Below are 25,427 nucleotides of genomic sequence, written 5' to 3'. Positions count from 1 at the left end.
AAGTGGGATCTAAAGGCCTTGGAAATGGATCTCAACAGATGGGAAACCTTGACATCTGAGCGTTCAGCCTGGAGGCAGGTGGTGCATCACGGCCTCTCCCAATTTAAAGAGACCCTTGTCCAGCAGGCCGAGGCAAAGAGGCAGTCCCGAAAGCAGCAAAATCAGGGAGCTAGATGAGATACAGATTGTATTTGTCCTCAGTGTGGAAGGGATTGTCACTCTCGAATTGGCCTTCTCAACCACACTACATGCTGTTCTAAGTCCTCCATGCAGAGTACAATACCATAGTCTCTCGAGACTGAAGGATGCCTAACCAACTATGGAAAGGTCATTTACCTTTCAGTTTAAATGAACCGTTATGAGGCCCATTCCAAAGAAACCAAGTTTAGTTATTATAGGCTCATTGCCAACATTCCATGTTGACTGAGAAAGTGGTGGCTGACCAGGGTTCTTTGAGGAAATGGATAGCCTAGATCCATTTCAGTTGAGGTTCAGGCTGCACCATGGTAGTGAAACGGCACTGGTCATCCTGTAAGATGATCTCCTAAAGGTGGCAGACAGGGAGAATGTAACCATGCTGGTCTGCTAGGATCTTTCTGTGGCCTTTGGTATTGCCCACCACAGTATCCTTTCAAGATGGCTTTTGAGTTTAGGGCTTCTTCAAGGGTAGATTCCAGATGGTACAGCTTGGGGAGGCAATGCCTAAACCTTTTGGACCTCCATTAGGGGGTCCCTCAGGGACCTGCCATCTCCCCAACGTTTTTTAATATCTATATGTAGCTACATGAAAATTTGGAGTTCATTCTTATAAATACAAGGATGACATACAGCTGTCTTTCTCCTTTTCTTCATCTGCTAGTGATGCTGTACACGTCCCTGAGCACTGCCTGACATTGTTAGTAGTTTGGACAAAGGACAGTGAAATGAAACTGAATCCAGATAAGATGGAAATCCAACTGTTGGGAGAATTGTAAGACCAGTCAGCTGGCTCTGATGGGGTTACACACCCCTTGAAGAATTAGGTTCACAGCTTGGGGTTAATCTTGGACCAGCTCTCTCTGTGATGATGCAAGGTGTTTAGGATTGTAGGTTTCCTTTTCTTTTGCATAAACACTCAGGAATACAAGTTTGTGATGGAACTGTGGTGCAGGAATATTTTAAATAAATGTGTATAAGTATCTATGCTATCTTCGCCTGAACTAGGTGAATAATATTTAGCCCATAGCAGAGCTAGTCAGTAGTAACACAAGAGAAACCAGAAATCTTTTAGCACCTTTAAGATTAACAGGTGTTTATTTTAATTTTTATTTAAAAAAAAAAACAAAAGAATTTAAACACAGAAAAGTTTATGAAAAATAAAAACTAATTAGTCTTAGAGGTGCTATGAGACTTCTGATTTTCTTGGATAAATAAAAAGAGGTGAGGCCTATTTCCGAATGGAAGGACGGCTGCAATTTAAGAGGGTTTTCCAAATCATAAAAAACTGTGAATCTACACCAAGACTTCCAGGAATATTTTTAAATCTAAAACATTTCTGCCCGTTGCCTGGGAAGGTATACCATGTGACTGAAAGTGTTGGATCTTGCCGTTTTTGAGAAAGCAGGTAGCAAAGTCAATCAGATGGGGCAAAATCCTTTGAAATTTTACACATATGCCAGCAGTGGGTGGATGTGGGAGGATAGCAAGACCTTACCAACTTTTTGAGAGTTTGCCTCATGATGCTGAGCTGCAATATGGCAAACCTGAAATGTAGGAGGACAGAAGGGACTGCTTAGGGTGGTGTATTCTAGAACTTTTTGGCATGACTACTACTGCCTGGGTTACTTTAGCCCATTCAAGATGACAGGTTCTTTGTACTTTAAAAACAGCAAAACAAAAGAAAAGACTCCTCTATATCTTTTCTCTGAAACCAGAGACATTGAAAACACATTTTTTTCTAAACAGAGGACACTAGAGTCAACCTGTTACAATGGACTCTGCTCCCCCAGCAATTCCTACAGCTAGATAGCTATGATATATAATGTCACAAGTTTCAAATTGATCTGTTTCCACATCCTGGAATGAGACGATGAGATAGGTCCTGTATCATCACCGTGGTACACACGGAGTGATACTTACACTGGAAGTGTACCCTTGCAAGGATCTTCGCACTGGTTTTTTTAAGTAGGACAGCATTAAGCCTATGTGTTGTTCTCTGACTGAAATCAGTGGGGCATCTATTAACAAAGAGTTTTTATTTTGGAGCAGTTTATCCTAGGTGAGATTTGGTAGGTATACAGGGTGGGGAAAGGAAAGAAAACGAGAAGGCAGAATAAAGAATGTTCTGTACATGGCTGGAGACCTTCAATAAAGCACTTTCATTGTTCTCATACAGAGGACACAAAAGAAGACCCAGCATTAGATGGATCATGCCATGTTCTGGTGCCATTGTTCTAGGTAAGGTAAAGGTTCCCCTTGACATTTAGTCAGTCGTGTCCAACTCTAGGGGGCGGTGCTCATCCCCGTTTCCAAGCCGTAGAGCCAGCGTTTGTCCGAAGACAGTTTCCGTTGTCACGTGGCCAACGCAGCTATACACGGAACGTTGGCATCATTCTACATGTGGCTAAAATCACCACCCTTGTACAAGTTGGTCAGTACAATTTCCACTTTTGAGAAAACCAACCTAGACAACCAACAGTGACTTCACGATATATTCTCCTAATTAAATTTTTGCCTTTCATATGAGGCACATTTCTGTGGTAAGTCATGCTAGTTAGTAGAGGAGGCTTACAGTCAAAGCAGGGACAGCTCCTCCCTTCAAAATGTAGTAAGCTCCTCCCCTGCTTGAACAATGAGCCATGTACTTTAATAACTGCATATCGCTGTGGTTATTTGTTTTCATAGCAAAAGTAAATACTTTTCTGCTACTGATGAGTCTTTCTTACCAGAGCAGTTATTTGTATTTGTTGACTTCTCTGTGTGAATTAGACGTGGGAGCAAGGTGTCAAAAATGTGTAAAATAAGATATTATACTACATATGAGTCAATATGGCTTGAATGGAAAGATAATATGTTCTGAATTTATTTTGCTGATTGCATTCACCTAGGGATTACAGAAAAAAGAGAGTAAAGTGTGCTGCTTATATACCACCCCATAGCACTTAAAGCACTCTCTGGGTGGTTTGCAAGTTAATTATGCTGGCTACACATTGCCCCCTCCCCCATGAGCTGAGTACTCATTTTACTGACCTTGGTAGAAGGCTGAGTCAACCTTGAGCCAGCTACTTGGGATTGAACCCCGGCTTGTGAGCACAATTTTGGCTGCAATACAGCAGTTTAATCAATGTACCACCAGGCCCCGGAAAAGTTTGAAACTGTGCTACAATCAAAACCGCAGCTGCAACATCACCGTTTTCAACTGACATGTTAACAGCATCTCTTAAACTCACTTCAGCAGTTGCTGGAGAATGGTTTTAGATAATATACCGGATGATTTGTTCTCAGGGAACAGATTTATAAACCACTACAGAATCTTGTGATAATCCTTCAATCACTACAATTCCTGCTTCCTTCATGTGTTCATGAGGTCTGGTGCTAGCAGAACCAAGAGCACCAGTAGATCCATGCACTAGAATAGCCTCATGGAAAAGAGGCAAGGGCTTTTCCACCTTTCCTAACTGTGTGGAGGATGGAATTGCAGTAGCACTAAGTTATGATTCAAGCTGCTAAAGGTACAAGAGTCCTGACTTCTTTCTCATATTGCAGTTATTGTACACATCAGGATGTACGGCTGCACATGTTCTATTTGAATGAATGGCATCTGTACTACTGTGTGGTGTGGCCTCCACTTATTCTAGTCCAGCTTTTATCCCCAAGGGAAAATCTTAGTGAATGAAGTGCCAAGTGCTCAGGGACTGAAAAATGAGTGTATGGTCAAGTAAACTATTTTGCTTATGCCTGTCTTAGTTGTACCCTTCAGCAGTGTGGCTCAAAGAGCTGAGGAGAAAATCTCTCCAGTACCACAGGGATCAGGTGAGTTGTCTGAGTGTTTTTACTCTCTAAGACAAACATTATGCAGATGTGTTTCTACAGCCCCTTGGAATGCAACAGAGGTTTGATTGTTCCAGCCATTAATAGACTGAACTAGGAGCCATGTGACTGCCACTTAAAGCTCACCCATGGTGCTCCTACACATGTGACGTTTCTACTGCAGCCTCAGGTCAGGCGGTTAACCCTTATGTTATTAATCTGCAAAGTTGCTGGGAAATAATAGGCAAACCAATGTTTCACTGGGTTTAAAGATGCAGTTGGTACCTACAGGACTGCTGGACTGAAATGTGGTTTTTATGTACAGACAACTGCCTCCCACGGTATGTGAAGCAGACTGAATGAATCCATTATGTATATAATCTGACATTACTAGGCAACTCATAAATTAAACTGAATGATTGAAACATTCACTTCCATGTTTCATTGTTTGAGGAGCTCCAGTTCATACAGGTCAGGAATGTTTTCCCCATCAGGATGTCTTTGTATAAATGTTTTATTCCTGTCTGTTATTTACAGAAATGTGTGCCATGGTAAAATGCAACACACACCAGCTGGTCTGGCTCTTTCTAAGCTTCTGTTTCTCATGCCGCGTTTCATTTTGGTATGTCTGCTAAGAACAGGATAAATATCTCATTCAAATAAATATTTCCCTCAATGATAATTTATACAGATTTAGCATCAGGTTATGGCTAATAGGATATTCAGCTACCATATTCCTGGACTATTTATTGTATTCAATTAGGAATTATTGAAATTCATGGAACTGACCTACCTAGCTACTGAGGAACATACCTGGCATTTAAAAGAGTTGGGCATCTATAACAAAACAAGAACTGCATCATTGTACTTGCATGCTATAAACTCCTAATTAAATCCACGGCACCTCCAGTTCCCATTCATAGAAAGTTAGAGGATTCAGATGCAGTAACTTAACGCTATAAGATTTGGGAAATTATAATCGTCATGACAACCAAGACCTGTTCTATATCTAAATTTGTTCCTTGGAAAAAGACCACTGGTGAAATAGTTCTGCAGCCCTCATAGCTGCAGCTATTTCAAATACAGGAGAGCAAAAGAAGGGACTGAAATTCACAGCCAAGCGATCCAAGAGGGTTACAGACAGTATTAGCAGTCGTGCTGTTAAGTACCAACCATTCCATTAATCCTTATTTAAACACACAACAGTTATATTAAAGCCTACTGAATGGGATCATCTGATTAGAAGCATTTCTAAGTATGTTCTCCTCCAGAGAAAGAATACCTTTATAAGTGGATGGCAGCTTTCTTTTGAATCTGGGTCACAGGTGACCAGTGTCGAAGGATGACGGCCAATCCATGGTAAGACTTGCTTTGAAATGTTTAACTCCGGGCAGATAAATGGCTGGTGTAAAAATTATTCAGAGAATGGAAAAGAACAATAGCAGCTGAATACACACCCCACCCCGTCCATGCACTAACTGCACAGGACCTTTTTGCTTAACACATGCACACATACGTGCATGCACGTCATGGATTTTCAACATGATACCAATATTTCCTATTTTTGCAAGATACAGATAGTGGATTCATGCTGCAGATACCTACAATATCATCCTATACTGGCTACAGGATTTTGGGAGCTAAAATAACAATCACGTGCTGTCAATCCGACTCTTTTACTTTTTCAGGGTTTTCCAGGTAGAGAGTGCTCAGGAGTGGTTTACCCTTCCCTTCTTTTAGGTGTGCCCTGGGACTGTGCAGCTTGTCTGCCCAAGGTCACACAGGCTGGCTCTACTTGCAGGAGGCACAGTGAAGATTCGAACTCCCAACCGGTGGCTCCATAGCCAGACACTTAAACCACGGAGCTAGCCAGCCAGCCTTGGGAGCTATAGTAAACCAAAAAAGTAACATTTCAAACTCTGAGTGCCATAAGCTCCCGTTGGATGTCTTTTGGGTCTCTATGCAGGTTCCTTTTGTGGTCATCCCCTATTGCATGTGTTGTAGTGTCTCCTTAACAGTTTGACAGCCTTAGGCTCAGGATTGACCTTGTTTATCCAGGACGGCCACTTCCATCCAAGTGTAAATTGAGCAACAAGTCTCTTCTTCCAAGACCAGATACTATAAGAAATCCAGGAGCTGGTTTTGTCCCCATATTTACTCTGGCAACACTATTACAGGACTGAATAATGTGTCCGCTTGTATTGATTCAAGATTTTCTTCCAACACAGATATATGGTGTGAGTGCCTGCATCCAGAATAGCATGGCCTCAGAGAACAAAAAAGCTAAAGACACCATATATACCTCCAGCAAGGCCTTAATATGAATTGGGCACTCTGAGCCTGGTATCTATTTTAAAGAAGCCTTTTACATCACTGCTGATTGCAAGAGTGGTTCCTTATCTAGTCTGGTGCAGTGACTGATAGGGGGAGAAGGATTCTGAAACATCATTTCCAGACATGCAAACATGTTTTAACATGGAACGCAGTTCCTTTGGAATGCACACCATGACTTTTCATATTAGTGTAGAACAGATTTCTCCTAGTATGTTTTGCCAGGATTTGTTCTTTAGCATTTTGGTGTAGACAAAGAAATAAGGATCTGATTTTGAAAAGTACATATGAATATTTATGAAATATATATATAACGATCTATGAAGAAGCACTGTACAGGTCTAAAACTCTTATAATTTTATTGTGAATTATACTTCCATGCAAATGCTTTCATGACCACAGAAATAACATGCTGAAAGAGCAAAGAGCGGTAAGAGGAAATTAACACATATATGTGCATCACTCATTGGGCTCTGCCCATAAGTATTTTGTAAAGCAGCCACTGCAGATCAAATATCACAAACAGAAGTTTGAGATAATTAGCTACTGCCTCAAATACAACACATTTTAACTCAGGCAGTTCACAAGTTCAGGACGGAACTTGCTAGGACAATGAGATATTGGATAATGTAATATAATGTGTGGATCAGTCTTAAGAGGTCAGCCAAGGTCACTCTATTCTGACTTGCATGATTTTTAGTACATCAAGACATTTAGAGGGCAGGCTTTCTGAATTTTGCAGAAATAGAAAGGCTCTTTAGGAAAAAGGAATGAAAGGAAGAGGGAATAGAAGCAGTTCTGGTAGAACCAGGTATGCTCTGTGGCTACAGAATGGTGGCTCTTCTGACTCATGGCAGCTCTTTTCAGGGTTTTCTGTATAGCAAATACTCAGATGTGGCTTACTCTTCCCCTCTTCTAGTGGCACCCCGGGACTGTGCATTTTGCCCAAAGGAGAGAGATGAAACGGACTATCTGGCAATAGGCAGACCTCGCTGGCTAGAACATTGGATGGGAACGTGCTGCACACTACAATATTTTGTTGCTGGTTCCAGTTGTTTAGACTAAAAGCAATGTTACAAGCAGATGTACCTAATTTTTAAAAAATGAAATAATGGCATTGGATATTTTTGTGGTTATACTGTATTTTCGCTTTAATTTCTTTTGGAAATTAAAATCCTCTTCTCCCTCCTCCCGTAGAGGCAAGACTGGTAGAAATCGGAGAACATCTTCTGGGCATCTTAAAAAGCAGGGACATCACCTTTCCAACAAAAGTCCGAATAGTCAAAGCTATGGCTTTTCCTGTAGTGATGTATGGAAGTGAGAGCTGGACCATAAAGAAAGCTGACCGCCAAAGAATTGATGCTTTTGAACTGTGGTGCTGGAGGAGACTCTTGAGAGTCCCCTGGACTGCAAAGAGGACAAACCTATCCATTATAAAAGAAATCAACCCTGAGTGCTCACTGGAAGGACAGATTCTGAAGCTCAGGCTCCAATATTTTGGCCATCTCATGAGAAGAGAAGACTCCTTGGAAAAGACCCTGATATTAGGAAAGTGTGAAGGAAAGAGGAGAAGGGGACGACAGAGGATGAGATGGTTGGACAGTGTCGTTGAAGCAACCAACATGAATTTGAAGATAGGAGGGCCTGGCGTGCTCTTGTCCATGGGGTCACGAAGAGTCGGACACAATTAAACAACTAAACAACAACAACAAAAGTATAGGTCACTTCTCTCCTAACCCTACTGTGCTGATTCTTGAGGAATTTTGTGAAGTACTAAAGACAGACTGCTAGACTTTCAAAGGGAGTAAACGCTCACCTTGGCTAGTTTCTGGCTGCAGACAGAATCTCTTAGCTCCCTAGTCTCTATCATCCAGATCGCTATATGACCCAAGCAGGAAGAATATGAATGGCAAAACAGGATCCCACAGACAAGTTATGTGCTTGTGAGCAGAGCCATGTACTTCAAGCGGAGTCCAAATTCTTAGTTGCCAAAACAAAATAAAAGAACATGATTAATCTATAGACCATGTGTGCTATTTGCCATCAAGTCAGAACCCAATTATAGGAATTCTAATAGAGCCTTGAAAGTAAGTGAGATATTTAAGGAATACATCTATTAATTCCATTCCCCCCACTCCTGAGTTTTGAACCCAGATCTCCTGAATCCTCGTCCATCACTGTACCCACTACATCAAACCTAGAGACTGATCAAATAGAAAGATACAAGAAAGATACATTTTAGAATTTTAGGTGGTTTAACTGAAGAAATATTTTGCTTTCTGTAATTCTGTGAAGCCAGCAGTTTCTAAGGAATGGATTTCCTTCTGTTATGCAATTGTTCTTGAACTGCATTTGTGGAATAATCCTGGTGTACTAAGCAATTAAAGCTGCATTCCTACAGATATCTATTGGGGCATAAATCCTGCTCAATTCAGTGGAGTTTATGTCTCAGTTGATGTGAGTAGGGTTGTGCTTTTAAGTATCTATGAACAAAAGGAGCAGTCAAGCTGAGATCCCTCAGGGCAACAAGGAATATCCCAAACATTTGAATTATCTACACATATATGCTGATTTGTGTGATGGTGGCTGTTTACCAGTTTGAACTCTAAAATAAACTCCATTTTGAGAAGTCTCCTGCCTGATTACTGCATGGGTGATATAATGATCGATTTCATTTTTACATGCTACACACATACTATATCAATGGCCACTGGCTTTTATGGCTTTAAAAGAATATTAAAGAAATTAATGAAGGATAAGGCCAGCAGTCATTTCAAGATGTTAGAGTGTTAAAATAATTAAAGAGGGTATAGAAAAAGTAGCCCTGAAAAAAATTGAAGCTTGAATTATAGTTTACTATAGCCATTGTAAAACAAATAGTTAGCTTTCCTGTTGAACAAGATCACTGCACCATAATAATCCTGACAGTTGTTTGTGTTTATTCTGCAATGTGTAAATATGGAGGTGGTGTTTGCAAGTCCTATAGTTTATACTCTTTGTAGTTCTAATACCTTGGTGATATCAATATTCTGGTGTTACAGGACACTGGTGCATCAAATACTTTATGCTGTAGAGTCTTAGTCCTCAAAACTGCAAAATTTTAGCTAAAACAATTGTGATATCTCCATAGTAGCAGCTTCTCAGATTCCAAGTTATAGACCCCTGGAGTTACAAAGACTGCAGGAACAAAAGAATTTCCTATTGAAAAACTTTTCTCCAGGTCCCTGGAGAAAATAATGTTTATAGTTTGAAGTGACAAGTAAAGAACTGCTAGAACTGTAGTTATAGGGTGATAAAGGCATAAACACATGAGATACTAACAACAACCATGCAGGCTTCATTTCCAGAAGCCAGCAACAACAAGTAATATGGATTTTCCTCCATAGATTCAAACTGGTTTGGCTGGGTGAGATTTGGAATTATTTTCATTTTAATATGCCTAGAGGCTAAGAAAGTCATTTTCTTTAAAATATTTTTTATTCTTAAAAACTATAATATTTTTAGAGATGTATTCTCTGCCTTTTGCTTTTAAAATGTGCCTTATTAGGCTATAAGTCCCCGCATTTTTAGAATATATATAAATATAAACACTTGAAAGCAGCCTTATTAGGGTTGCTACCCTGTTTCCCTGAAAATAAGGCTAACCTGAAAATAAGCTCTAGTATGATTTTTCAGGATGCTTGTAATATAAGTCCAACCCCAAAATAAGCCCCATTTAATTGAAACCCCACCCTATGCCATTGTGCAGCAACCAGAAGATGACATGACTGTATTTGAATAAATATAGATTGTTGTCCATGAAAAAAATTAAAACATCCCCTGAAAATAAGCCAAATGCATTTTTGGAGCAAAATAAGACCCTGTCTTACTTTTGGGGAAACATGGTATAAGCCGTTCTCAGCTGATGGCACATAGCAACAATTTCTGTATTGTCTAGAAGATTTAATGTCTAATGGGCTCAGCAATGATGGACCACACTGGCAAAGAAGGATCTTCTTCTGCTCTATATATCCAGTCAGCATGGCACAATCAAAATTATGTATAGACATGAGGACAGCAAGAAAAGCATGAGAAATGGCAACATAAAGAAACACAGGGAATGTAAGACTCACATGCTTCCCACAATACAAAGTAAGCAGTGAGCAAAGCACACATGAAGTGGAATAAAAACAGAAGCTACTATATTTACTTAAAACAGAAAGATCATCCCATTTTAAACTTTGGGTTTATCTGCATTACTGATTAACCCTGTGATAAGTATAGGAGTTTTTTTTTTTTTGCTATGATTTAAAGTCATGTGTCATCTTGTGTTATTATGATTCGCTGTCTGTGTCTCCTTGCATTCCTACCTGGGAGGTGGCTGGCAAAGACAGTCCCTGTGTGAGGTTGTGTGTTTGGGTCTCTTTCCCCCGCAAAACAGAGACATGTCAGTAATAAATACTTGCCTCTCATGTCAGCTTCCTTGCATTTCACTTCCCTACCACCTGCCTTTATGGTAGGAACAAGGTGTGTCCTAGGGAGCATTCTGGTTGGGATGCACATCTCCTTCCCCCCCAACATCTTTTTCTCCTTCTAGCCCTTCCCTTTATTTCCCTTCAGTCCCTTTCCCTCCCTCCCTCTCTCTCGCAGGAGCCCAGAGATCAGAAAAAACATTCTTAAAGGGACGGAAGTATCAAAACTTTCTACAAACAGCTTTGCAAGCAGATCTTGCACCCATTCCTCCTTCCTTCCTGCTACCTCTCCCACTGCCCCTGCTGGTTACCAAAAGATGCTATTTGCAGCGATAGTGTGTGTGTGTGTGTTTAGTCGTTTAGTCGTGTCCGACTCTTCGTGACCCCATGGACCAGAGCACGCCAGGCCCTCCTGTCTTCTACTGCCTCCCGGAGTTGTGTCAGGTTCATGTTGGTTGCTTCGCAGACACTGTCCAGCCATCTCATCCTCGGCCGTCCCCTTCTCCTCTTGCCATCACACCTTCCTAACATCAAGGTTTTTTCCAAGGACTCTTTTCTTCTCATGAGATGGCCAAAGTACTGGAGCCTCAGCTTCAGGATCTGTCCTTCAAGTGAGCATTCAGGGTTGATTTCCTTTAGAACTGATAGGTTTGTTCTCCTTGCAGTCCAGGGGACTCTCAAGAGCCTCCTCCAGCACCACAATTCAAAGGCATCAATTCTTCGGCGGTCTGCTTTCTTTATGGTCCAGCTCTCACTTCCATACATCATGACAGGAAAAACCATAGCTCTGACTATTCGGACTTTTGTTGGCAAGGTGATGTCTCTGCTTTTCAAGATGCTGTCAAGATTTGTCATCGCTTTCCTCCCAAGAAGAAGGCGCCTTTTAATTTCAGGGCTGCTGTCTCCATCTGCAGTGATCATGGAGCCCAGGAAGATAAAATTTGACACTGCCTCCATATCTTCCCCTTCTATTTCCCAGGAGGTGATGGGACCAGTGGCCATGATCTTAGTTTTTTTGATGTTGAGTTTCAGACCGTTTTTTGCACTCTCCTCTTTCACTCTCATTACAAGGTTCGCAGCGACAGAGGGGTGTACATATGCAGAAATGAATGGAATAATTTGAGTTTCAAATGTGTGCTATTTTAAATGACCCTCTAGCTGAATAGTAGTTTAGCTCAGTGGTCACCATAAAACACGCTTTCCTGGCAAAGTAATCAGGTCTTGTGTTTACATCATGTAGACACCTTTTTAAAAAGTGGTGTTTTTTTAAAAAAAAGCAGATTGCAGCACAACAGTGTTTCATATTGTCCATGGAATCAAACCCTTCCTTTGACAGAAGAATGGGGCACTGCTTGTCCCATAGAGCCCTGTGTATTCAGTGGAGACGTGGAGAGCTCTCGGTAGCATCCCTGTGACACTGCTGCCAAGATGCTACCAGATATGGATGGTACAAAAGTCCATTTACAAGCTATTCTTGACATATTTAACTTTAAAACATCTTCCAGCAAAGACCAAATCTCTCTCAGGTCTGTAATATTCATTTCAAGAAGCCTTCCATCTGTCAAACTCTTTGAGGACCTGTCCACCCAAAAGGGAAATGATTAAGAAAATCCTTTAATTAGGCTGAAAGAACAAATGAGGAAATGGGATTGATCTTGGTTCTTTGTGTCTTAAAAGAAGCACAAACCCAGCTCTCTCCAGAGGATTGTGCCTTTTCAAGTTTTGCGATATCTGACAGCATGTATCAAGATGGTAAGTGACTGCAGCCCGGTCTCAATGTCACCTCCGCCTGAAGTCTCAGAAGGGATCTTGGAAAGGCCTTTGCACAGCCATCTCACTTTTTTTTGTCAATTGCAGATGACATTCCATTGCACATGCACATTTTCCCCTTAATCTTTCTGCTTTGATAATACAAGTTTGCCCTTATAACATTGAGAAGAGTGCAATTGTTAAAGGGACTCAGTACAACCGTGAAGGACAAGTGTATATAGACACATGTGCATACAAACACACACACGAACATGTAAGTCAGAGACAAAGCACACTCTGCTCCCTCCCTCTGAAAAAAATCTCCCAGGAAGTATCTTTTGTACTATCACTATAATGCATGATAAGCACAGGCAGTTACAGGAGAGGAACTGCAAACCAGAAAACAGAAATGCTAAGAAACTGATTCCCCCCCCCCACTCGCCACCAGATAACCTTGGAGATGCGCCAAGAAAAGAGCTTTCAGTATCACAAAATTTTCATTATTGTGAGACCTATGGTAGTGTTTCCTGCAGTATGTGTTTGAATCTGGGCTTCTCCTCCTCTTCAACAGAGTGACGTTACCTGTTTTAAGAGGAACAGATGCATTTACGGGTGCCACATGACAGCAGGAATTGGTGCCCAAATGGTGCAAGACATCATCATCATCATCATCACAGCGAAAAAACATTTTGCACCAATTTACATAAGAATAGCTTTTATAACAACCCTCAAGGCACCAAGTTTTAAAATGGCCTCGGCAATGCGTAATGTGAACATATTAAGTTTATCAGGAATAAACTTAAAACCTGGTTATTTGGGCAGGCTTTCCTTCCTGCCGTATCTTAATTTCTTATACTTTCGCCACCTTGGATTTATAAAATATGCTTACTGGTTTTATTGTTTTTAAATTTGTAAAATGCCCAGAGTAGACCTTTGGTCTACATGGGTGGGATAGAAATCCAATAAATGAATAAATAAATATCTGTGCGTGCATATGCAAAGGGATGTGGTACATGGGCTTCAATTCAGGCCACAAAGTGTCTTGGGATGCCACGGCTTCTATGAAAAAGACTAATCTGGAGTCTTGGGGCTCAGTGCTATTTCAATGCACTACTTAAGATTTCACAGTTTTTAACCTAAACCCCGAATAGAGAAAAGGGCATTTTATACCTCAGCTGCCATTCTTTAAGGGTTTCACTGGATCTTTTCTCCAACCACAGTAAATATTGGGGAGACATCCCAATCTCCTCTGCAGAATGCTTTCTCCTTACCATGTGATGATGAACCTGGACACATTTTCAATTAGCCCATGAACTTTTGGCCACGCAAAAATTATTGAACTCTGAATTGATGTTGCAGAGATATGAACTGCAGTTTGTCAAAATTGTGGGAACAAACAACTGGACTGTTTTGGAGAGATAGCTGTCTGTATGCTTACTGCAAAAAAAAAAAAACATTAAAAAAATCCTGAAGCAAACCAGAATTGCATTCGACCTACTGTTCTCTTCCTACTTGGGATCCATGCAGGTGGGTATTGACCAGTGGTGTAATCATGCCACCCTATGTGTATCTGCTTGTGTTGAATCAGTGACACTTTTCTTGCAGCCAAGAACCTTCCAGGTCAACCCTATTGCAGTGGATCCCAACCTTGAGTCCCCAGATGTTCCAGGACTAAAAGTCCCAGGAGCCCTCACTACTAGCTATGTTGGCCAGGATTTCTTGAAGTTGTAGTCCCAGAACATTTGGGGACCCAAGGCTGGGAACTATTACTCTATTGGCTGTGTCAGATCACTCCTTTCATCTCCTCTGCTCAGGTAGCCATGGGCTTGTGTCTCTTCTAGCTGTCCCCTTCTTCAACACCACTCTCCCTTTACATCTCATAGGGGTATCATTCCCCCCCTCACTTAGGCTGTTTTCCCCATTGGGTGAAGGAGAAATCTTGTCCCACCTCATACTACATCGAAGGCGGAGACAGCCGAATTGTCCTCACACACTTGAATGCTTGCCTGCTGGCCTGATAAGGATGCCTTGGGTGCTGCTTGGCTTTCTGCATCCTGCTCTTTGTCAGTGTGCGCACATTAGATGTTAGCTAAAAACACAGAAAAGCAGCCATTCTGCAACTCACTCACTGGGCTGGTTGGAAAAAGTTCTCTTCTTCTCCTCCATCCGTGTGTATGTGTTTTGCTAAACCCAGGAGAAAGAAGAAGGGTGGAAGCACTGGGAGGCACAGTAGGAAAACTGCAGCAGCTGTTTCTGCCTCCACATTTCATAAGCTGTGCAAGATGAAATGGGGTCATGGTCTCTGGAAGGCAGCTTTTCCTTTCCTTCCCCAGGGATTCCTACCCATCCCCAAATTTGCAGCTAAATTATAATTTGGTGTATGTGAATGTGTGTGTATGCACAATCAGGAAGGATGGGGAATACCCATGAAAAGTGCATGTGTGTGTCTATTATGGAAGAATGCTGCTCATTTAAATTTGCAACTATAGTGCTGGTGTGGATTGATTAGAGGCCAGCACTTCCCTTCTATCACTGCCATAATCTGAGAACTGGGCTTTCTTTTGGTATACAGTAGCACAAAGCAGAATTGGAGTCACTGGGTGATGCAGGTGAGAGTAGCAGTTCTGGCTAACATAGGCTGGGGTTCTGCTAGAGCTCCTTGCTATTACTAGAGGCAGCACAGTCACTGGAATGTGGTTGATTAAATTCTCCAAGAAGCCTCTGGTTTATGAATGTGGGATATCATGCGTCCTTATCCACAATTCAAAATGCTAGGAAGGGCCCAATATTGCAGCACAATATCACATCTCACATTGCTAGAAGGAAAAAAGATGCCAAACTTTACATAGCAAAGATCACCCGAAATGTTGATGTATCCTGTGTCAGTGGTCAAGTTGATCTACAGGATGCCCTCTTGGGCTCACTATCATTTGCAAAGGGAGACCAAGCAGGGGGACATCCCAGAATCTGACTTCTTCTTCTTCCTCAGTTCACCACTTCTCACCCAAACACAAAGCAACTGTCAGGGCTGTTTTTTCAACAAGTTCCCAAGGTATTTATTGAACTGTATTTCCTGGTTTTTAAAACTGTAAGTGCACATATACATGCACACAAATTTCAACAGAAACTTCCCTCCTGTAGAAGGTGCTAGAAGATCCCAGAAGATGAGCACATAGACTCATCGTTGCTGTGAAAGGACAGAAGAACAACAGCTTGGATGTATCTGTAGTCAATCTGTGCCAAAATATTTTGAAGACCTATTTTGGACTCAATGAAATGATGACACAAAAGTGTGAGTAAGTGCAACACATACAACAGAGAAACACACACACTCTTTGACCTCTGAGGCAAACTAAGGCTGTCATGCCTGCTCTTCAGGATGTAAACTAGAAACCTATCTTCCAATTACAAAGGCCTACAAACATGTTGCCTGTGTATTTTCTAAAAGATGTCCCTGTGCTTTTTGAAATAAAAAAAGAAGAGAGGCTAGGAGTTAGCAAAATCTGTCACTTGAAACTAAGGTTAAAATCATCCATAGTATGTAAAAGATGAACAGTGGAGAAAAACAGAGCAGAGGGGCATAGAATCAGAGGTGCAGGATGTGAGCCTTACAGATACCACAGACCACCAGAAAGAGAAATAAGTGGGTGATCAATCAAGACAGCTAAGAACTCTTGAGTAAAAAATGAGTAAACTGAAGCTATCCTATTCTGTACATGTAATGAGAATATAGAACAGACCAGAAAAGAAATGTTTTTGGGAAAAGTGGTGGTGGGAGGTAAAAGGGGAAAGGGAAGACTTAATGTAAGATGGATGGGCTCAAGAAAGGAATCCACAACTGTAAGATTTCAAGACCTGAGCAGAACTTGCTGGAAAAGACAATATTGCTAGGAAGATGGGAGCAGTACGAAGGAAGAACCACCACCACCACCCTTCTGGAGGATGGCCACTTTGTTATTTTCTTCAGATTAAACCTGCTTTTTAAAACACTCTTTAAAGAAAAGCTGTCTTTTAACTCTGTTTATGTGACGCTTAGTTCCCTTGTAGCTCTCCACACATCTCCCTCCTGTGGCCAACAATGTAAACAATGAATAATTTCATGAAGCTCTTGCTGGCAAACCTGTACCATGCATGCACAATGTTATAACAAAGTCACAGTTTCTCCCTTTTGAAATACCTTAATTGAGGATAAACATTTCACCTGCTGTAACCTGGATTCTTTCCAATTAAAAAACTAGGTGAAGTCAACCATTCTTTTTCAAGATAAGCAAGATTGGTCTTTTCAATTTATTTAGTCTATTTGAGATCACGTTTTTCTGAATGGGGGAATAGTTTTACTTTTTAAAAAACAACCATAATTTGAAAACCCAATGTGATGCTGATCTGAAACCCACTTTCAAAGTTATATGTTTTTTTTGTTTGGGTTGCCTCATTTTTAGAATTATCTTGTGGAATGTTGATTTGCTGTGCTGCAGTACACAATATCATAGTTACACTCTCATGCAGATATAATGCATTATCTCTCCTTCTTTTAGTTAAGAGCTTTGAGTTCGGCTGCTGTTTTTAATCTCCATTATTATACTACCAAACCTCTACAGATGCATGAACAACAGTCAAGAGAGAACTGTTCTAATCCACACTGACAACTCAAAAAACAAAACAAAATGATGCAAACAACAACAATCCCCCTGCAAACTCTTTAATTCCAGACTCAAAAAGGTATTATTCGATTGGCTTCAGCATGGTGTTTCAAAGGGACACACTGGAGCTATACTTTCCAGACCTTACTGCTAGACATCCTATCAGCTGAACTGTCAATGACTTAAATAGCAGCTAAATTTTATTTTAGCATCCTCAAGTTTTAGAAACTTTACAATTTTGATGCTTCCAAAAGTAAGTCAACTAGAGAGTTCTTTTCCTTGTTAGGTGAAGATAATAAAGGATATACATTTATTATAATACACATCTGATAGAGCTATTTATTGTCATTACCCCAAATCTTCTTGCTTTGTGTAGTAAATCACAATAGAGTAGGACCACTGAAACAATGAGGATTTAGTGAGTCAGCTTCTCTGCAACTTCCAGTGATTCAAATGCATACACTCTAACTGCAATTTACTATGCTAAAGTATGTCACAGCTAAAGTAGGCCTATTTGAATCAATGGAACTTATCGAAAGTATGTCACAGCTAAAGTAGGCCTATTTGAATCAATGGAACTTATGGAGGAACTAACTCACCAAACACCAGTTTATTCAATGGAACCACTCTAGTGCAATTTATTACACTAAACAACAGGATTTGGGCCAATACTGCCCAGAACATTTCAAGACTTTTTTTTTCTTGGCTTGAGATAAAATATTTTTGCTTGCTTTCTTAGAGATGCACTAATAATAATTCTTTTCAGACAGTCATTGAAAGCACTTACTTGATGAAGTATTTGATCCCATCTGCTGTATAGGCTTCTTCCCATCCATAAGGCAGACCTAGGTCAATTAGGGGAGGGGTGAAGAGATAAAAACAAAGCCAAACATTAGTATGAATCACTCTGACTACTCATAACACAGCACCAACTTATATTGCTTTAAATAACAGCGAATGAATTGCATACTACACAACTTTTTAGTATAAAAATAACAATTGCATACTACAGAAGTTTTTAGTATAAATTGTTTTACTTAAATATATATAATGGTTTTCAGCCATAATATATGAACTGAATTTTCAAGGAATTCATCATTTATTTAATCATCATAAACATAACTCCCATGTTTTACAAAAATGTCCCCCATGCTGACTGCATACAGCAGCTGCAGTGGCTGTTGTGTCAATGAAATATTGGTTTTGACACAATTAGTTGTCAATATCATACAGACAGTAGTCGGAATTCTGAGAACCATCTCACTGTTAATCAGCCAGGCGCTGTTATATACAAAACTGTCCTGTTAAACGAGTGGCAAACAGTTACTTTCCCCTAGATATTTGCAAATCAGGCAACTGCTGAAAGCAAGGACTTATTGGGATAACACAATACAGTTCTATTGAAAAATTAAAAGGCTGTTTTCTGGATGTATCAGAAATAGGTTTTTGGGGGAAAACAGGATCAATTGAGAGGAAAGTGTGAAAAAGGCTTTGGAGAAGCAACACAGGTGAAGAACTAGAAATCAGGATGAATCTGCTGATATATGCTAAATTTAGAAAAGAAAAGGCTAAATTTTTTAGCTATAAAAAAACTGGTGGGCATATGCTACAACTAGGAAAACACTTATTTAAACTGCACTTTTGACATAAACGTCCTCTGGCAAACTAATCTGTGGCTCTCATCCCTTGTATGGCAGTAACAGCATTTGCCTACCCTGCAAACTTTTTGTAAGGATTATTAGAACATGGAGAAAAAATGCACCATATGATGAAAATCTAGCTCCCTCCTCGACTTCTCTTCTTACTGTGACATAAACCTTTCCTTTTTTTCCTTTTTTATTTTACTACCTAAGTGTCATTCTCAACATCGAGCAGCAACGAACTTATAGCTAATTGCATGCTGAATGAAGAACCCCAATCTCTTCTGTTGACAATCAGTTTCAGACTTCAAGTGTTGATCCAAACTTTGTGTGGAGGGAGAGAGAAAAGATATCATACTGCTTATTATTTGATGAATCTCGATTGTCACTTTCCTTAATTGTCTTTTAATTTTATTGTTGTTGTTCTTAGTCCTTTTATAATAACAATCATGTGCCGTCAAGTCACAACTTTTCAGGATTTTCCAAGTAGAGAATACTTCTTCTTTGTGTGTGTGTGTGTGTGCGCGCACGTCCTGGAGCTGTGCAGCTTGCCCAAGGCCACATAGGAGGCACAGTGGGGGATCAAACTCCCAGCCTCTGGCTCTGCAGCCAGGTACCTAAACTATCTACAAATTTGCAGACTCAACTTTTAAGTCAGACTTACACAGTAGTCTGAAATTGGCAGAAATGTCTATTGAAGACATACGGTACTTCGAGTTCAAGTGAGGCCCAACATCCAGAGGCCCAGGGCTTGTACAAGTCCATCCCTAGAGCCTGGAGGTGTAAATGCACTTACACCTAGTTTTGTGGCCCTGACCCTCCCTGTCTTGTCTTATAAAAATATGTTTTCTACACTAGAAAAGCCCACTTGTGCCCCCAAAATAGGTTTGTTTGTTTGTTTGAATGCAGTTGCTATGGGGTAGTGATGCTGAGGGGATCCAGGAATGTTAGGGATGGATTTGGATCCCTGGAGTAGAACATTTGCTTTAAGAAATTATTCTGAAACATACAACATTTCAAAATGATGCTGGCTCCATGTCTGGGTCAATCCTTCAACCATAATTGTCTTGTCCGGCCTTGGGCCCCTTTTTCTTTTGCCGTTGTCTATATGCTCACTTTCTTCCTCTGATCCTCAAACACAGGGAATGGGCAAGTCAAACAGTTTTTTTGCTCTAGATTCTTGTTCACCACCATTGTTTGCTCACTCAGAGACGGGTGATGAGCAGGCTGTGAAGCAAGGAGAACACTCAGGATCACAGCATTTACAGGATTGGTCTCAATTGCACCTTCACCTAGGGTGCAAATCTTAGCAGGACCTTAGCAAGTGCCAGCTCCTGCTTCCAAGATGGAAGTGTTGGGACTATAAATCCCTCATCAGCCAAACTGTTCTGCAGATAGGCATCTAACTTGATCCTGCACTGAATGTGAACTTTCCTATGAAGCCATGAAACAGTTTCTCATGCAGTTCTATCTCTTGAAGGTGCATGTTTCCCATGATGTCTACAAATACAGACCTTGGCTCTTTATCAACTTGCTATTCATTTGGTATAGTGCAACATTTATAGACTTCAATGCAGGCAGCTTACACAATGCTTGTTGACAGAAAACAATGTTCTTCGTGCACTGTGCTTTCAGCCGGCTCTCCTCAAGGGGTTCTGAAAGCCTTGGCAGGCTTTGCGTATGCTGCACGAAGGCTTTTTTATGAAGCACAAAAAGCTGGAGCATTACAAGTGAACAGCTTAATTTGTAAGTCTGTGCCCCAGTGCCAATTTGAAAATAAATTCCTTCATAATTTATTCCAGCCTTGATTGAATTTCTGTCTGGAGAAAGGAGCTTGATTTCATTGGGCAACTGCCACAGGCTATAAATAGCCAAGCCATGAAAGTGTTTCTAAAGAAGTTGGCTTAGTGAAAAAATGATGCCAATAAATGCCTAGAACAAAACACAAAAGGGTGTGCGAGCCAATGAATTTTCACTCAGTCAGGTCAAGCAACATGCCCACAAGAGTCATCTTCGGGGGTAAAAGCTATACGCCACAGTCAGGCACAAATCTCTCCAAAACGTTTTGCAGTCACTTGTCTGCCAGGGCACCTTCTCAGTTTCATCCCAACTCTATATGTTCTGGCACCACATTCTTTGCAGGAAGGAATGCTGCCATCTGCAGCGAGTTAGCAAAAGCTGTGGGCTGCTTTGGAAATTCCAAGTGTCCCACGTCACCCTCTCAGATACACTTATCTGGGAGCTTCATTGAGAAGAATAAACTTTCTCCCTAAGAAGACAGCTATTGAGGGTTGAATTATGAACATGCTTTAGGCTGGTGTTAGGCTCTAGCCACAGAATCAATGAAAATGTGCACAGATAATGTCAGCCTGTCTGATCTACCTCTTTGTCCAACTTGGTTTCTGGACTTTTTTCAAGGACAAAACAATGAACACCAAATCCCATATTGTAAAACAACAACAACATATAATATCATTTCATAGTCTTTTAATAGGCTGCAATGCATCCTATCTTTTTTTGGACAGCTATTCTGTGCTCCTGTCAAAGTGGCAAATCCTGGCGTTTCATGGCCCAATTCTTGGCACTTCTAATTGCTGATTAACCTGTTAGATTTCCACACTATTTGATTTTCCCAGGGGTTAGTTTATGTCACATTTCACTGTGGAAAAGCTGCAGTAACTTTTACGCTAGACATCCCCAAACCAGAGCCATTCGGATGTTTTCTCCCATCCTTTCCATCATTCAAAATATTTTCACCACACCTTTCTCCTTAAAAGGACCCCAAGGCAGCTTATATCATTACAAAGATAACATTTAAAAGCTAAACATAGCAAGTATACAAATATTTTAAAAGAATTAAACGAGTATCATATTAAAAATTGTAAATAAAATCAATACCAGCTAGCATGGTCATCTCGACTAGGGAAATATGGGAGCTGTTTTCGGAGAGCAATGGCTTGGTTAAGATTGCCAAGCCAATCAGCAATATTTTTTAAAGGGATTTTTGCACCTTCTCAAAGCTTTGTATTACAGTGGTGCCCCGCTTGACGCTTACCCCGCATGACATCGAAATCGCTTTACAATGAGTTTTTTGTGATTGCTATTGCGATCGCAAAACAATGGTTCCTATGGGTTTTTTTCACTTGACATTGATTAGGAGACTGTTTCGTGAACCGTTTGTTCACTAAACGATGGTTTTTCCGGCTCCGCAAAATGGCTTCCCTTCATAAAATGGCTTCCCTCCCTTCGCAAAATGGCTGTTTTCCAGACCCCTGCTTCGGAAGACAGTGATTTTAAACAGCTGATTGGTGGTTTTCTATGGTGATCTTCGCTGGACGATAAGGTATTTACCCATTGGAACGCATTAACAGGTTTTCAACACATTCAATTTTTTTTTTTTTTTTGCTTGATGACGATTTCGCTTAACAGCGATTTTCCTGGAACGGATTATCATCGTCAAGCGGGGCACCACTGTATCTCAGAATTGTAAGGGCAGTTTCTTAAGAGCAGAGTAGTTTCTGAAAGGCAGCTCTGGTATCTCATGGAGTTTTCCTTGTGCAGTCAAGGTGGTAGCAGCTGAAAAAAGGGCAGTCTAGGCAAAGCTGAGAAAAATTATTTTTTGGATCAGTGCTCTCAGAACTGCCATGTTGTCTATGGGATTACGTAGTCTAAAGCAGTTAACATTTCTCATTTCTGATTCTAGGACATGCTCTTGTTTTATGCACTGCATTTAAGAATCCTGATAGCCTGGGATTATATCTCATTTAATCTGCCCCAAATCCTCTTGCAAACCCTATGGAATCTTTCCCCAATCCAGTACCCTTCAGGTGTTTTACAACCCTGCAAGTCATTGTGACTGGGGATGATGAGCCATGCAATCCACAATGTATGAGGCAGGCACCAGGCTGGAGAAGGTTAGCGCATGGAATCCATGTCATTTGATTCAGGACAATGTTGTTATGCCTTGTTGATGCAAATGCCCTTGCTGGAGATAGAGCATTTTAAAGCTGCAGACTTAGAGGAAGAGTCCCCCAGGAATGGATGTTTCATCAATTATGTGTTTGAAAACCTTGCAAGACGTACAATATGTGCACAATCCAGCTCCAGTTTTCCCCGCAGTGATATGGAAGATCCTTCTTTCAGCACAACTGATTCCACCACTGCCACCCTTTCCATACAGCTGAAAAGGCAGGAAACATAAGTGTCCTATTTGGAAGGAAACCCAGTTTCCCTCATATTTAAGAGCTCAACTTGATGGAAACTTGACTGCAGCAGAAGAAAGCAGGAGTAGCTGGAACAAAGGGGTCATGCTGTTCTCTGCACTCCTGGCCTCTCCAGAAGTGTGAATGGGTATCAACTCTTTAGCTGAATTTCTTTCTGTGATGCAGTGACAATGACAACACACAGAGAAAAACTGATCTGATACGCCATGGCTCACTTCTCCTTGTCCAGTGTGTCTATTTTCCAATGAAGTGTGTGCACAGAGGGGACTCCCAACTTTCATTTCCAGGATGCAGCTGTACTAGTGTTCCATTCCCGCTCCCACAGTCATGTTATTCCAGGATACATCTCCCTCCCAACACTTAAATGGAAGACCAGGGAGTTGGAACCCTACATTTTAATTCCATTTTTTACCTCTTTGTCTTCATTCCTTCTAACTGCTGATCATTTCTGAGTAGATGGTCCCCGTCCAATGGAAAGTCAAGCCTTCTTGGCTTGTCAGTATTGATTCCATTGCTCCTGGTTGTCTACTGACTTTCTTAGTTGTGTTCATCTCTCTAATAAAAGGCATCTGAGTTTGATACCGAGAGTGCCCTTCCTGAGGCTGACTCTCACTTTCCTCACTATATTTTGCCATTCTACTTATTTTTACTTTCTCAAAGTTTGCCCTTTGATTTTTGCTATTTTAGGTTCTCAAATATTTGTTATTTGGTTTCTTTATCTGTTGCAATATAGATCAAATGTCCCATGCAAGTTCCTAAATGAAATTTAGTCAGAAATAAGTCCCATTGTATACAATGGATTTACCACAATGTAAGTAGCTATAAGACTAATGCCAAAATTGCAGTTAAGAATTAAGAATGGACAATTCCATTTTAATTCTCCTTTCTATCTCAAAGCGAGCCATTGGATAGGGGAAGACATAATTACAAGACAGATCTGGGTCTACTGGTGGATTTTAGGTGATTTAGAGTAGGGCTTCTCACTTCCATTTTCAGTAATTGTAGCAACAAAATATCCACCCACAGTTCTAGGGCAACCAGGAATTGATTTTAGTGAGAATTAAGGGCTCCATTCAGTACTAGTACTGAACATTGATCTACATACACTGGGAATATTTGTATGACACAGTTCTGTCAGACACAGCACTTCAGATTGAAAGTACACAATGACATCGTAAACACCCCACTGGTAAAAAAAAAAACCTCTCTGAAATAAAATCTTCATTACCTGCACAAAGAGAGCAAGTATTCTACATCTTTATAAAACACCCTGGATAAAGCAGTAGAGGAAATATTTATATAACTGCAAATAATACCAAACTGGAAGGGCAGATAATTATCTCAGAAGACTGAATAAAGATTTAGGGTGACCTTAACATGTCAAAGACTGAACAACTAGGCCAAAGTAGATTAAAAGTACTTCATAAGAGATACCTAGTTAGTAAAAATCCAATGCATTACTAAATTACTATCTTGACAGAAATACTCTTAAGAATCTTAGCAGACCAGAATATAAACACAATTTAGCAGTCTGATGCAGTTGCACAAAAACCTAATGCAATTCTAGACTAACTTCAGTGGAAAGTACAGTGTCCAGATCAAGGGAAGTGATACCACTATTCTTTCAGCCAGGCCACACCTGGAGTACTGTGTTTACAATTGGGCATTGCACTTTAAGAAGGGTATAAATGACCACTTTAAGAAGGATATTTTGTTGTTTAGTCTTTAAGTTGTGTCTGACTCTTCGTGACCTCATGGACCAGAGCATGCCAGGCCCTCCTGTCTTCCACTGCCTCCCAGAGTTTGGTCAAATTCATGTTGGGATCTTCGATGACACTGTCTAACCATCTCATCCTCTGTCGTCCTCTTCTCCTCTTGACCTCACACTTTCCCAACATCAGGGTCTTTTCCAGGGAGTCTTCTCTTCTCATGAGATGGCCAAAGTATTGGAGCCTCAGCCTCAGGATCTGTCCTTCCAGTGAGCACTCAGGGTTGATTTCCTTTAAAATGGATAAGTTTGTTCTCCTTGCAGTCTCCTCCAGCACCCCAATTCAAAAGCATCAATTCTTATAAGAACGGTATAAATGACTAGTAGAAGAGAGCAACCAAGATGAAAATGATCTGCAAAGCAAGCTCTATGATGGACCATTGGGAGAGTTTGTAATATTTAGTCTTAAGAAGAGAAAACTGATAGATGACATGACAGCTACCTTCAAATATCTGGGTGTCGCATGAAAGATGGAACAACTTTGCCTTCTATTGTTCTGAAGGCTACGGCCTAAATCAAAGAATATAAGAAAGAAGATTTTGACTAAACCTTAAGAACTTTCTGGTTTAAAGAATCAACTTCTACATCGTAAGCACAGTATGATAGTGGGAGTACCT

The 25,427-nt window shown here is 40.6% G+C and overlaps 1 protein-coding gene across 11 annotated transcripts in view; it reads right to left on the bottom strand.

Annotated features, from left to right (window-relative positions):
* The window catches only part of STXBP4 (syntaxin binding protein 4), a 146,976-nt gene that overhangs the window by 20,114 nt on the left and 101,435 nt on the right, over positions 1–25,427 (bottom strand). For 6 of the 11 annotated variants that reach the window (XM_078385158.1, XM_078385152.1, XM_078385156.1 and 3 more), the window contains 2 exons: positions 17,967–18,024; positions 1,139–1,742 (listed from right to left, as the gene is read on the bottom strand). In XM_078385158.1, coding sequence (XP_078241284.1) covers positions 1,613–1,742; positions 17,967–18,024 — 188 coding nt within the window. In that variant the 3' untranslated portion in view covers positions 1,139–1,612. Of the gene's footprint in view, positions 1–1,138; positions 1,743–17,966; positions 18,025–25,427 lie in introns of those variants that run through there. The other 5 variants (XM_078385154.1, XM_078385157.1, XM_078385155.1 and 2 more) reach the window with 1 other exon arrangement.

The sequence above is a fragment of the Pogona vitticeps genome, chromosome 2 (genome assembly GCF_051106095.1).
Source record: "Pogona vitticeps strain Pit_001003342236 chromosome 2, PviZW2.1, whole genome shotgun sequence".
Taxonomy (NCBI): domain Eukaryota; kingdom Metazoa; phylum Chordata; class Lepidosauria; order Squamata; family Agamidae; genus Pogona; species Pogona vitticeps.
The sequence above is the reverse complement of the archived record's forward strand: the minus strand, read 5'-3'. Positions and strand labels throughout refer to the sequence as shown.